General features: G+C 49.5%; 1 protein-coding gene across 1 annotated transcript; it reads left to right on the forward strand.

Moving 5' to 3' along the window:
• The first annotated feature begins 1,193 nt into the window (after positions 1–1,193).
• LOC148430998 (AP-4 complex accessory subunit RUSC1-like) lies at positions 1,194–14,804 on the forward strand. The gene is made up of 2 exons (XM_088466397.1): positions 1,194–2,210; positions 12,864–14,804. The coding sequence occupies exon 2, from the start codon at positions 12,993–12,995 to the stop codon at positions 14,664–14,666; it is 1,674 nt and encodes a 557-aa protein (XP_088322523.1). The 5' UTR covers positions 1,194–2,210; positions 12,864–12,992; the 3' UTR covers positions 14,667–14,804.
• Positions 14,805–15,499: the final 695 nt, after the last annotated feature.

Consider the following 15,499-nt stretch of genomic DNA (forward strand, 5'->3'; position numbering starts at 1 on the left):
CCTCCTGGATGCAGATGTGTCTTCCTTACTCTGGATGATGATCTCAGCCCCCTCCCCTGGTCCTGCCCTCCTCCTGGATGCAGAGCTGTGTCCTCCTCACTCTGGATGCTGATCTCAGCCCCCTCCCCTGGTCCTGCCCTCTTCCTGGATGCAGAGCTGTGTGATCCTCACTCTGGATGCTGATCTCAGCTCCCACCCCTGGTCCTGCCTTCCTCCTGGGTGCAGAGCTGTGTCCTCCTTACTCTGGATGCTGATCTCAGCCCCCTCCCCTGGTCCTGTCCTCCTTACTCTGGATGCTGATCTCAGCCCCCTCCCCTAGTCCTGCCCTCTTCCTGGATGCAGAGCTGTGTCCTCCTTACTCTAGATGCTGATCTCAGCCCCCTCCCCTGGTCCTGCCCTCCTCCTGGATGCAGAGCTGTGTCCTCCTTACTCTAGATGCTGATCTCAGCCCCCTCCCCTGGTCCTGCCCTCCTCCTGGATGCAGAGCTGTGTCCTCCTCACTCTGGATGCTGATCTCAGCCCCCTCCCCTGGTCCTGCCCTCCTCCTGGATGCAGAGCTGTGTGATCCTCACTCTGGATGCTGATCTCAGCCCCCTCCCCTGGTCCTGCCCTCCTCCTGGATGCTGATCTCAGCCCCCTCCCCTGGTCCTGCCCTCCTGGATGCAGAGCTGTGTCCTCCTCACTCTGGATGATGATCTAAGCCCCCTCCCCTGGTCCTGCCTTCCTCCTGGATGCAGAGCTGTGTCCTCCTTACTCTGGATGATGATGTCAGCCCCCTCCCCTGGTCCTGCCCTCCTCCTGGATGCAGAGCTGTGTCCTCCTCACTCTCGATGATGATCTCAGCCCCCTCCCTTGGTCCTGTCCTCCTGGATACAGAGCTGTGTCCTCCTCACTCTGGATGATGATCTCAGCCCCCTCCCCTGGTCCTGTCCTCCTGGATGCAGAGCTGTGCCCCCTCCTTACGCTGGATGCTGATCTCAGCCCCCTCCCCTGGTCCTGCCCTCCTCCTGGATGCAGATGTGTCCTCCTTACTCTGGATGATGATCTCAGCCCCCTCCCCTGGTCCTGCCCTCCTCCTGGATGCAGAGCTGTATCCTCCTCACTCTGGATGCTGATCTCAGCCCCCTCCCCTGGTCCTGCCCTCTTCCTGGATGCAGAGCTGTGTGATCCTCACTCTGGATGATGATCTCAGCCCCCTCCCCTGGTCCTTCCCTCCTCCTGGATGCAGAGCTGTGTCCTCCTCACTCTGGATGCTGATCTCAGCCCCCTCCCCTGGTCCTGCCCTCCTGGATGCAGAGCTGTGTCCTCCTCACTCTGGATGATGATCTAAGCCCCCTCCCCTGGTCCTGCCCTCCTCCTGGTTGCAGAGCTGTGTCCTCCTCACTCTGGATGATGATCTAAGCCCCCTCCCCTGGTCCTGCCCTCCTCCTGGATGCAGAGCTGTGTCCTCCTCACTCTGGATGATGATCTCAGCCCCCTCCCCTGGTCCTGCCCTCCTCCTGGATGCAGAGCTGTGTCCTCCTCACTCTGGATGATGATCTCAGCCCCCTCCCCTGGTCCTGTCCTCCTGGATACAGAGCTGTGTCCTCCTCACTCTGGATGATGATCTCAGCCCCCTCCCCTGGTCCTGTCCTCCTCCTGGATGCAGAGCTGTGCCCCCTCCTTACGCTGGATGCTGATCTCAGCCCTCTGCCCTGGTCCTGCCCTCCTCCTGGATGCAGAGCTGTGTCCTCCTCACTCTGGATGCTGATCTCAGCCCCCTCCCCTGGTCCTGCCCTCCTCCGGGGTGCAGAGCTGTGTCCTCCTTACTCTGGATGATGATCTCAGCCCCCTCCCCTGGTCCTGCCCTCCTCCTGGATGCAGAGCTGTGCCCCCTCCTCACTCTGGATGCAGAACGCAGCCCCCTCCCCTGGTCCTGCCCTCCTCCTGGATGCTGAGCTGTGCCCCCTCCTCACTCTGGATGCTGATCTCAGCCCCCTCCCCTGGTCCTGCCCTCCTCCTGGATGCCCAGCTGTGCCCCCTCCTCACTCTGAATGCAGAACGCAGCCCCCTCCCCTGGTCCTGCCCTCCTCCTGGATGCAGATCTCAGCCCCCTCCCCTGGTCCTGCCCTCCTCCTGGATGCAGAGCTGTGCCCCCTCCTCACTCTGGATGCAGAACGCAGCCCCCACCCTTTTGCTGGATGTTGTTCTCAGTTCTCCTGGATATGAAGGTGATGTAAATCTGATGACTGAATTGTACATGTCTGACTCTGTGTAGAACATAAGGAGGGCCGCTGAGCATTAAGCTGGTGATGGGGAGAGGGGACTGAGAGGGATTATACCCCTGGATCTGGGATATCAGAGTTTACACAATCAGAGATCCCCCTTCCACCAGAATTCTGTATAGCGATGATATTAACCCCTTCACCAGTCTAAGGTCAGCATCACACAGAGCATTTATAAATGATCTTTGTGGTATAATGTATGTACAGTATGTGCTACACATGGAAACCATACTGTATGTATTATATGCTGTTCATATCATGTATGTGTAATCTGTAGGTGACATCATGTATGTGTAATATGTAGGTGACATCTTGCTTGTAACATATGTGGTGGACATTCTTTATGTATGTTAGTTACATCATTTATGTGTCATGTGTAGGTGACATTTGTATGTGTTATATGTAGGGGACATCCTGTGTGTATCATATGTATGTGTTATATGTATGTGTTATGATACACACATCACATCCCCTATATATATATGTATGTGTTATACGTAGGTGCCATAATGTATGTGTTATATATAGGGGACATCATGTATGTGTTATATGTAGGGGGACCTCCTGCGTGTATCATATGTAGGTGACATCATGTATGTGACATAATCTATGTGTTATATGTAGGGGACATCCTGTGTTTATCATATGTAGGTGACATCATATATGTAATATGTAGGTGACATCATGCATGTTATATGTAGGGGACATCCTGTGTGTATCATATGTAGGTGACATCATGTATGTGTTATATGTTGGTGACATAATCTATGTGTTATATGTAGGGGGCATCATGTATGTGTTATATGTAGGGGACATCATGTATGTGTTATATGTAGGGGACATCATGTATGTGTTATATTTAGGGGGACATCCTGTGTGTATCATATGTAGGTGACATCATGTATGTGTTATATGTAGGGGACATCCTGTCTATCATATGTAGGTGACATCATGTATGTGTATCACATGTAGGTGACATCATGTATGTGCTGTCTGCCAGGAGGCATGATGTGTATATGGGGCTGTATTACTGTATGTGGGTGGGGTGGTGTTTTCCATCCATGAGGACGAAGCTGCTGCCTAGGGAGGACCCGTCACACATCGCCCCTCTCCCGATCATGGAGGAATTATTCATACAGGGAAAAGAACTTGCAAAGCAGAGGGCAGACATATATAACAGTGTAGGGAGAAAGTCTCAGTGCGATGGAGGCAGAACATGAGGAAGGGTGATTGCAGTGGATTTTGAAGGAGAGATGGGATAGGGTGAAGGATTAGGACTGAGAGGAATGACATGGGAAGGAGAGGGGGATACGCTATGATGGATAGAGAAGGAGAGGGGGATATGCTATGATGGATAGAGAAGGAGAGGGGGATACGCTGTGATGGATAGAGAAGGAGAGGGGGATACGCTATGATGGATAGAGAAGGAGAGGGGGATACGCTATGATGGATAGAGGAGAGGGGGATACGCTATGATGGATAGAGAAGGAGAGGGGGATATGCTATGATGGATAGAGAAGGAGAGGGGGATATGCTATGATGGATAGAGAAGGAGAGGGGGATACGCTGTGATGGATAGAGAAGGAGAGGGGGATACGCTGTGATGGATAGAGAAGGAGAGGGGGATACGCTGTGATGGATAGAGAAGGAGAGGGGGATACGCTATGATGGATAGAGAAGGAGAGGGGGATACGCTATGATGGATAGAGGAGAGGGGGATACGCTATGATGGATAGAGAAGGAGAGGGGGATACGCTATGATGGATAGAGAAGGAGAGATGGGATAGGGTGAAGGATTAGGACTGAGAGGAATGACATGGGAAGGAGAGGGGGATACGCTATGATGGATAGAGAAGGAGAGGGGGATAGGGTGAAGGATTAGGACTGAGAGGAATGACATGGGAAGGAGAGGGGGATACGCTATGATGGATAGAGAAGGAGAGGGGGATACGCTATGATGGATAGAGAAGGAGAGGGGCATACGCTATGATGGATAGAGAAGGAGAGGGGGATACGTTATGATGGATAAAGAAGGAGAGGGGGATATGCTGTGATGGATAGAGAAGGAGAGGGGGATACGCTATGATGGATAAAGAAGGAGAGGGGGATATGCTATGATGGATAGAGAAGGAGAGGGGGATACGCTATGATGGATAAAGAAGGAGAGGGGGATATGCTATGATGGATAGAGAAGGAGAGGGGGATATGCTATGATGGATAGAGAAGGAGAGGGGGATATGCTATGATGGATAGAGGAGAGGGGGATATGCTATGATGGATAGAGAAGGAGAGGGGGATATGCTATGATGGATAGAGAAGGAGAGGGGGATACGTTATGATGGATAAAGAAGGAGAGGGGGATATGCTGTGATGGATAGAGAAGGAGAGGGGGATACGCTATGATGGATAAAGAAGGAGAGGGGGATATGCTATGATGGATAGAGAAGGAGAGGGGGATAGGGTGAAGGATTAGGACTGAGAGGAATGACATGGGAAGGAGAGGGGGATACGCTATGATGGATAAAGAAGGAGAGGGGGATATGCTGTGATGGATAGAGAAGGAGAGGGGGATATGCTATGATGGATAGAGAAGGAGAGGGGGATATGCTATGATGGATAGAGAAGGAGAGGGGGATATGCTATGATGGATAGAGGAGAGGGGGATATGCTATGATGGATAGAGTAGGAGAGGTGGATACGCTATGATGGATAGAGAAGGAGAGGGGGATATGCTATGATGGATAGAGAAGGAGAGGGGGATATGCTGTGATGGATAGAGAAGGAGAGGGGGATACGCTATGATGGATAGAGAAGGAGAGGGGGATATGCTATGATGGATAGAGGAGAGGGGGATATGCTATGATGGATAGAGAAGGAGAGGGGGATACGCTATGATGGATAGAGAAGGAGAGGGGGATATGCTGTGATGGATAGAGAAGGAGAGGGGGATACGCTATGATGGATAGAGGAGAGGGGGATATGCTATGATGGATAGAGAAGGAGAGGGGGATATGCTATGATGGATAGAGGAGAGGGGGATACGCTATGATGGATAGAGAAGGAGAGGGGGATACGCTATGATGGATAGAGAAGGAGAGGGGGATACGCTATGATGGATAGAGAAGGAGAGGGGGATATGCTGTGATGGATAGAGAAGGAGAGGGGGATACGCTGTGATGGATAGAGAAGGAGAGGGGGATATGCTATGATGGATAGAGAAGGAGAGGGGGATATGCTATGATGGATAGAGGAGAGGGGGATATGCTATGATGGATAGAGAAGGAGAGGGGGATACGCTATGATGGATAGAGAAGGAGAGGGGGATATGCTGTAATGGATAGAGAAGGAGAGGGGATACGCTATGATGGATAGAGGAGAGGGGGATATCTTATGATGGATAGAGAAGGAGAGGGGGATATGCTATGATGGATAGAGAAGGAGAGGGGGATATGCTATGATGGATAGAGGAGAGGGGGATACGCTATGATGGATAGAGAAGGAGAGGGGGATACGCTATGATGGATAGAGAAGGAGAGGGGGATATGCTGTGATGGATAGAGAAGGAGAGGGGGATACGCTATGATGGATAGAGAAGGAGAGGGGGATATGCTATGATGGATAGAGAAGGAGAGGGGGATATGCTATGATGGATAGAGGAGAGGGGGATATGCTATGATGGATAGAGAAGGAGAGGGGGATACGCTATGATGGATAGAGAAGGAGAGGGGGATATGCTGTGATGGATAGAGAAGGAGAGGGGGATACGCTATGATGGATAGAGAAGGAGAGGGGGATATGCTATGATGGATAGAGAAGGAGAGGGGGATATGCTATGATGGATAGAGGAGAGGGGGATATGCTATGATGGATAGAGAAGGAGAGGGGGATACGCTATGATGGATAGAGAAGGAGAGGGGGATATGCTGTGATGGATAGAGAAGGAGAGGGGGATACGCTATGATGGATAGAGAAGGAGAGGGGGATATGCTATGATGGATAGAGAAGGAGAGGGGGATATGCTATGATGGATAGAGGAGAGGGGGATATGCTATGATGGATAGAGAAGGAGAGGGGGATACGCTATGATGGATAGAGAAGGAGAGGGGGATATGCTGTGATGGATAGAGAAGGAGAGGGGGATACGCTATGATGGATATTTTATAAATTCTTTGCTCTGCTAAATGAATTTTTTATTATATTCTACATACTTGCTGACTTTAATTACCTCTTCTCTGGGAGACACCCAGAGAGGAAATGCAGCTGACAGTTCGGGGGCAGGACCGGACTCTCCACTTCATTAGGCCCCACTAAAAACCCGAAAAATAGGGAGCCTCCTGAGACTTCCGGGAGAGTAGGTAAGTATGATATTCGGGTTGGGTAAGGGATACCGGCAGCCAGAATACCGACAGCCTAACCCTCCCCCCCCCACAGCCAAACCTTAACCTTCCCCTCCCGCAGCCTAACCCTCCCCTCCCGCAGCCTAACCCTCCCCTCCCACAGTCTAACCCTCCCCTCCCGCAGCCTAACCCTCCCCCCTACAGCCTAACCCTCCCCTCCCGCAGCCTAACTCTCCCCCCTACAGCCTAACCCTCCACTCCTGCAGCCTAACCCTCCCCCCTACATTCTAACCCTCCCCCTACAGGCTAACCCTCCTACAGCCAAACCCTCCCCCCTACAGCCTAACCCCTCCCCCTAAAGCCTAACCCTCCCCTCCCGCAGCCTAACCCTCGCGCCAGCTCCAGACCACCAGCATCAGACAGCCAGCAGCAGACCACTAGAAGGTCGACTACATCCCAGAGTACCCTAACCCTTTCTATTACATTATTGCTCCTGGATGCACCCGTGTTATTCCTATAAGTCAGGTATGACTTTATATATACAGTGGATTTATAGGCGTAAAATCCTATATTGCAGTTTGAATATACGTCACAATTTTTTATCCTACTCCAACTAAAGGGGAGTATCCACTTAGCGATTTTTATGAACGATAATGATCATTTGCAAATCATTTGCAAAAGTGTCTAAAACGACCAGCGATGCGCGTGCCCGCTGGTCGTTTAGACAGCTATCATCTTTCCAACATGCTGGTCAACCTGACGATATTGTCAGATTCAGCATGTTTCCAGATGGTTGATGAGCCTGCACTGAACGACTGCCTGTTCAGTGCAGGCTCATCACACGACTGACAAACGACTGAACGATTACAATGTCGTAATCGTGCAGTCGTTTTCAGATCTTGTAGTGGACTAACTTCTCCCACATATCAATGAAACTCACTCCAACGAAATCCTTCCACATATTAAGGAACAACTGACTCCATCCAACTTCTCCCACTTATCAAGGAATAACTCACTCCATCCAACTTCTCCCACTTATCAAGGAATAACTCACTCCATCCAACTTCTCCCACTTATCAAGGGACAACTCACTCCATCCAACTTCTTCCACTAATCAAGGAATAACTCACTCCATCCAACTTCTCCCACTTATCAAGGAATAACTCACTCTATCCAACATCTCCCACTAATCAAGGAATAACTCACTCCATCCAACTTCTCCCACTTATCAAGGGACAACTCACTCCATCCAACTTCTTCCACTTATCAAGGAATAACTCACTCCATCCAACTTCTTCCACTTATCAAGGAATAACTCACTCCATCCAACTTCTCCCACTTATCAAGGGACAACTCACTCCATCCAACTTCTCCCACTTATCAAGGGACAACTCACTCCATCCAACTTCTTCCACTTATCAAGGAATAACTCACTCCATCCAATCCATCCAACTTCTCCCACTTATCAAGGGACAACTCACTCCATCCAACTTCTTCCACTTATCAAGGAATAACTCACTCCATCCAACTTCTCCCGCTTATCAAGGGACAACTCACTCCATCCAACTTCTCCCACTTATCAAGGGACAACTCATTCCATCCAACTTCTCCCACTTATCAAGGGACAACTCACTCCATCCAACTTCTCCCACTTATCAAGGAATAACTCACTCCATCCAACTTCTCCCACTAATCAAGGGACAACTCACTCCATCCAACTTCTCCCACTAATCAAGGGACAACTCACTCCATCCAACTTCTCCCACTTATCAAGGGACAACTCACTCCATCCAACTTCTTCCGCTTATCAAGGAATAACTCACTCCATCCAACTTCTCCCGCTTATCAAGGGACAACTCACTCCATCCAACTTCTCCCGCTTATCAAGGGACAACTCACTCCATCCAACTTCTCCCACTTATCAAGGGACAACTCACTCCATCCAACTTCTCCCACTTATCAAGGAATAACTCACTCCATCCAACTTCTCCCACTTATCAAGGAATAACTCACTCCATCCAACTTCTCCCACTTATTAAGGAATAACTCACTCCATCCAACTTCTCCCACTAATCAAGGAATAACTCACTCCATCCAACTTCTCCCACTTATCAAGGAATAACTCACTCCATCCAACTTCTCCCACTTATCAAGGAATAACTCACTCCATCCAACTTCTCCCACTTATTAAGGAATAACTCACTCCATCCAACTTCTCCCACTAATCAAGGAATAACTCACTCCATCCAACTTCTCCCACTTATCAAGGAATAACTCACTCCATCCAACTTCTCCCACTTATCAAGGAATAACTCACTCCATCCAACTTCTCCCACTAATCAAGGGACAACTCACTCCATCCAACTTCTCCCACTAATCAAGGGACAACTCACTCCATCCAACTTCTCCCACTTATCAAGGGACAACTCACTCCATCCAACTTCTCCCACTTATCAAGGGACAACTCACTCCATCCAACTTCTCCCACTTATCAAGGGACAACTCACTCCATCCAACTTCTCCCACTTATCAAGGAATAACTCACTCCATCCAACTTCTCCCACTTATCAAGGAATAACTCACTCCATCCAACTTCTCCCACTTATCAATCTATATCTATCTATCTCATATCATATCATATCTATCTATCTATTTATCTATCTATCTATCTATCTATCTAATAAAGTCCCCAGTTTAGGGGTCTGTCTGTTCATTTGGGCTAATCTCTTGAACCACTGGACAGATTTCGATGGGGTTTTCACTATTCTATACAGCATTGGTCGAGGAAGGTTTAGGTGTATGAACCATTCATCTGTGACAAAAGGGAGCCGAGCAGGGATAGTTTTAGTTAAAGTGAAACAGCAAGACAGTATCTGAAACTGAGGCTTGGAATGAAGCAAGTCACATAAAAAACTGTTGTGCTGTATGAGTGACTGACTGCTGTTGCAGGGGCGAGGGCTGCTCTCTGATTGGCTCTCCGAGACAATGAGAACCAATTACAGCAATGTGTCCTGTTGATTAGCAGCAGCATAGAGAGGGGAGGGAGTCAGGGACTGAGCAGGGTCATGTCTGAGGCAGACGGAGTGAGAGACAGCTTCCAACGAACCCATGAAGATGCTCTTATTCAAACACAGTGGCCAGGAAGGAGCCAGGGGAGGCATAGTTATCAGGAATTAGGTGGCAAACATCGGACCGCTGCCATCAGAACAAAAACATTGATCTTTAGTAACCATTGGATTCCGATGTCCATTCCTTCGCTGAACCTGCAGACGAACTCCAGCCACCAGCCATCCACCGTGAAATGCTCCCTCTCCTTTGTGATGTTCCCGCTCAGCCACATGCCCTCAGTATACAAGAGGCCCCTCCCATGGAAGTTAGCACTGTTCTCGGACAGGGACACCATGGCGAGGAAACTCAACAGGAAGCCCAGGAAATAAAATGTACAATGTGCAAAGGGGACATTGCTCATCACCCTGTACGGCAGCTTGGGAGGGGTGCGTATGGAGGCTGCGGAAATATGCACAGTGCCCCAGCCCCAGAAACATGCTGCTGATAATGCTTACTGTAACTGCAATACAAATCTCTCTTCCATGATCCTCCTGCCCTTCCCAGCAATACCAACTGACCGGGCAGAAGCAGTGTGGGTTGTGGTGACACTGGTGAGAAGCAGGGGACAGGAGTGAGATGCAGGGGTCTGTGGTGACATGGTCTAGGGTGTTATGAGATGCAGGGGGCTGTGGTGACATGGTGTAAGTAGGTATGAGATGCAGGGGACTGTGGTGACATAGTGTAGGTAGGTATGACATGCAGGGGGCTGTGGTGACATGGTGTAAGTAGGTATGAGATGCAGGGGACTGTGGTGACATAGTGTAGGTAGGTATGACATGCAGGGGGCTGTGGTGACATGGCGTAGGATGGTATGGGATGCAGGGGGCTGTGGTGACATGGTGTAGGATGGTATGAGATGCAGGGGGCTGTGGTAACATGGTGTAGGATGGTATGAGATGCAGGGGACTGTGGTGACATGGTGTAGGATGGTATGAGATGCAGGGGACTGTAGTTACATGGTGTAGGTGGGTATGAGATGCAGGGGGCTGTGGTGACATGGTGTAGGATGGTATGAGATGCAGGGGACTGTGGTGACATGGTGTAGGATGGTATGAGATGCAGGGGGCTGTGGTGACATGGTGTAGGATGCTATGAGATGCAGGGGGCTGTGGTAACATGGTGTAGGATGGTATGAGATGCAGGGGACTGTGGTGACATGGTGTAGGATGGTATGAGATGCAGGGGGCTGTGGTGACATGGTGTAGGATGGTATGAGATGCAGGGGGCTGTGGTGACATGGTGTAGGTGGGTATGAGATACAGGGGGCTATGGTGACATGGTGTAGGAGGGTATGAGATGCAGGGGACTGTGGTGACATGGTGTAGGATGGTATGAGATGCAGGGGACTGGGGTGACATGGTGTAGGATGGTATGAGATGCAGGGGGCTGTGGTGACATGGTGTAGGATGGTATGCGATGCAGGGGGCTGTGGTGACATGGTGTAGGATGGTATGAGATGCAGTGGGCTGTGGTGACATGGTGTAGGATGGTACGAGATGCAGGGGGCTGTGGTGACATGGTGTAGGATGGTATGAGATGCAGGGGGCTGTGGTGACATGGTGTAGGATGGTATGAGATGCAGGGGGCTGTGGTGACATGGTGTAGGATGGTATGAGATGCAGGGGGCTGTGGTGACATGGTGTAGGATGGTATGAGATGCAGGGTGCTGTGGTGACATGGTGTAGGTGGGTATGAGATGCAGGGGACTGTGGTGACATGGTGTAGGATGGTATGAGATGCAGGGGACTGTGGTGACATGGTGTAGGATGGTATGAGATGCAGGGGACTGTGGTGACATGGTGTAGGTTGGATACAGGGGGCTGTGGTGACATGGTGTAGGATGGTATGAGATGCAGGGGGCTCTGGTGACATGGTGTAGGTGGGTATGAGATGCAGGGGACTGTGGTGAGATGGTGTAGGATGGTATGAGATGCAGGGGGCTGTGGTGACATGGTGTAGGTAGTTATGAGATGCAGGGGGCTGTGGTGACATGGTGTAGGATGGTATGCGATACAGGGGGCTGTGGTGACATGGTGTAGGTGGGTATGAGATGCGGGGACTGTGGTGACATGATGTAGGATGGTATGAGATACAGGGGGCTGTGGTGACATGGTGTAGGATGGTATGAGATACAGGGGACTGTGGTGACATGGTGTAGGATGGTATGAGATGCAGGGGACTGTGGTGACATGGTGTAGGATGGTATGAGATGCAGGGGACTGTGGTGACATGGTGTAGGATGGTATGAGATGCAGGGGACTGTGGTGACATGGTGTAGGATGGTATGAGATGTAGGGGGCTGTGGTGACATGGTGTAGGGGGCTGTGGTGACATGGTGTAGGATGTTATGAGATACAGGAGGCTGTGGTGACATGGTGTAGGATGCTATGAGGTACAGGGGACTGTGGTGACATGGTGTAGGATGGTATGAGATGCAGGGGACTGTGGTGACATGGTGTAGGATGGTATGAGATGCAGGGGACTGTGCTGACATGGTGTAGGATGGTATGAGATACAGGGGACTGTGGTGACATGGTGTAGGATGGTATGAGATACAGGGGACTGTGGTGACATGGTGTAGGATGGTATGAGATGCAGGGGACTGTGGTGACATGGTGTAGGATGGTATGAGATGCAGGGGACTGTGGTGACATGGTGTAGGATGGTATGAGATGTAGGGGGCTGTGGTGACATGGTGTAGGATGTTATGAGATACAGGAGGCTGTGGTGACATGGTGTAGGATGTTATGAGATACAGGAGGCTGTGGTGACATGGTGTAGGATAGTATGAGATACAGGAGGCTGTGGTGACATGGTGTAGGATGGTATGAGATGCAGGGGGCTGTGGTGAGATAAAATTGCTCTCTCTGAGCCAGGGCGGGTCGCTAGTTGTAAATAAAAATAAATGAACTCTCGTTACATATAAATGATACATTTTATTGACATCTCTGTGGTTTGTACATGTACTGTATATGTAAATTGTGTTTACATTGTGTATTGTCGTCACCGTGTAATGTTCTCTTTACGTCATGTAATGTTGGTGCCCAGTTTTAGTCCCTGGCTGGTTGGTTTGTTGCAAACCATGTCATGGGTGATCTGACCTGATGAATAACCTTATATCGGACCTGCCTGGTTCTTATCTCCCTTTCTACAGGTCTTCCCATAGGAAGAAATGGTTGTTTGCTGACAAGATAAGAGAAGTCTACAGAGCGAGGATATGCTCATTCTGATACAACATTTTTAGTGACCAGATTGTGCCAAAGCCTTAAGGGCATATTATAAAATGTTGGCTTCAAGGAAAGCCCTGATGAGTAACCTCAACTATGTGCACCTACAGCATGTGTCCCTCGGAGTACACCTATCTATGAGGCCTCAGGTGATTGAAGCTCCCATTAACCAAGACACAGGTCTGAAAGATGTTTCTGGGTGCCACCACCAATGGAAAGACAATACAGAAACAGCCTTGGTGGATGCCAATTCCAATGACCCATCAGTGCCATGCCAATGTTGTGACCAGCACTCGCGGCAAGTGGACACTTTACAGTACAGCTTGCAGGACCATGCGGTGGCACTTATGTGCGATGATTGCCTGTCCCCAAATGATCTTCCTTTGAGCCCCCTGTCTCCATCCTCTCCCTCAACAGACAGTAGCAGTTCCTCAGACTTCACTCTTGATGATTCTCCTATCTCAATGTATTACAAGGAATATTCACAAGAAGCTCTGGATTCCCCTGACCAGCAGCCAGATATTATTCCTCTGGATGTGGCCACAGAAGCTCCTGATTCTCCTCAACGACAGAGCTCTATGAGTCTCTTACCCCAAGCAGCCAAGATACTTCGTTTAGACTCATCACTCCCCAACTATCCAGAGAATGTAAACTATAACAACACAGAGCCAATAACTGCTCGAGATTGGAACTCAGCATCTCTATTGGACAGTAACTGTAATGGTCTTGTAGAGAATCAACAATTTGACCAAACATCATTGTCTTCCACTTTTGAAAACACTGATACAGTCATACGGCCCAGAACGCCAATGAATATAGAACGACTGGACAGTGCAAATGCAAACCATGCACACATTACCCACTGTTCTGTCAACTGTGATCTTCCAAGTTTATCCTTCACGGGAAATTTTTCTACAGAAACCCCAAAGAAGACAATCACTTCATTCCATGAGCTGGCCCAGAAGAGGAGGAAGAGTGGAGGGATGTTGCTCCCACAGCTAAAGAAAGACCGAAGCGATTGGCTTATTGTTTTCTCCCCAGACACTGAGCAGCCACCTGTCAATGAATTGACAGCCTCTGGTTTCTACTATGCAGCTTTGGTGCCTCAAACCCATGCGTTGCCAGCTGGAAAGGAAGTCACCACATTCAAGGAGTTGAGGTATCGCAATACGCTGAACAAGCAGAACGTTCATCAGGGAAAAGTCCACAGCTTTGGTGAGATGGCACCTTCCAAGCCTTCAGCCGCAGGATATGTCTCATATTTGTCTTGTGAGAAGAATGGTTCACACCATTTAATCACAAAAGAAAAGGTTCTTCAAGACACGGCTGCAGGAGACATTGAAGACCACAAACAGCATAATCAACCCAAGCCGGACCTGGCTGGTAGCTATCAGGAACCTGCTGCAAAGATGCAACAAGCAGACATAGCAGAAGTTCCACAGAAGTGGTCATTATGTGGTCAGAAAATACCTGAATTTGTAGATACATTCTCAGCCACGAATGGGCAGATGGGACAGCATGGTGAATTCACTTTAAAGAGTGATCTATCCAGCAATATTAGGGACAGACCTGAGAAGGACATTGTGTCTACCAAGGCAGTAGTCCGGGGTCGAGGAATGGCAGATGGGGACGACAAAAGATACCAAGAAGGTAAGTACCAGGGCACTCCACCTGGACTCTACTGGGCAATGTGTACAGTGAAAATGCTCAGCCATGAAATACTTAAATGACTTGTACCCATCAAATGTGATGATCAATATTAAAGCACAAGGTTGCCATGGTTAATATATAATTTCAGTCTGATTAACCAAATTCAGAATATTTGTGCTGGTGTCCAGAGCGAGTGACCAAGGTTCTGTGACGTTAGCAGAGCTAAAACAGTAAACACTAATCATATCATGGACATTGATCAAAGGGACCAGAGCTAGAATAATGCACATTGACCAAACATAGAAGGTTCTCTAATGTCATCAGATTCAGAAAATGACACAATGGGCCCGATTCAGACCCGCTCACTAGGCTGCGTTCGCTCGTAGCTGCCGCTAGTTCGCAATCTGCGCATGCATCGCAGTATGTGTGTGCGACCTAGTCCAGGCGATCAGGAAGCATTCGCTCGCTGCGCATAGACTGCTCACTAGACTTAGTGACAGCACAAGCCGTTTGTGGGTAGTAACAGGGGTTGGACGATGGAAACGAGGGAGTGGAGGTGCGAACGCAGGTGTGTCTGAGCATCTCAACGCTGTATAAGAGGCGTGCCTAATTAACATCGAGCGTCATAGTACACGTCACTTTGCTGGTTTTCACACTGAAGCACTCGCAGTGCTTTCGGCATGGTATGGTCAACCGCAAGTGCTGCGATCGCATCTGATGGTACCGATGGATGCACACACTTCCTGGATATGACGTGCATTAGTGGGCATCTTAAGACAGGCTGGTGGGCATCTGCATACACAATGCGATGGCATGCCAAGACATAGTGGGTTCGCTAATGCCTTGCAGTGCAATCGCCTTCCTCTACTGAATTTGCATACGCTGGGTGCGAGCGTACACATCTAGTGAGTGG

The sequence above is a fragment of the Taudactylus pleione genome, unplaced genomic scaffold (genome assembly GCF_031769625.1).
Source record: "Taudactylus pleione unplaced genomic scaffold, aTauple2 ptg003018l, whole genome shotgun sequence".
NCBI classification, from domain to species: Eukaryota; Metazoa; Chordata; class Amphibia; order Anura; family Myobatrachidae; genus Taudactylus; species Taudactylus pleione.

Excerpts from the sequence above, each read along its gene's own strand:
- LOC148430998 (XM_088466397.1), top strand. The coding sequence starts at position 12,993 with ATGTTGGCTTCAAGGAAAGCCCTGATGAGTAACCTCAACTATGTGCAC.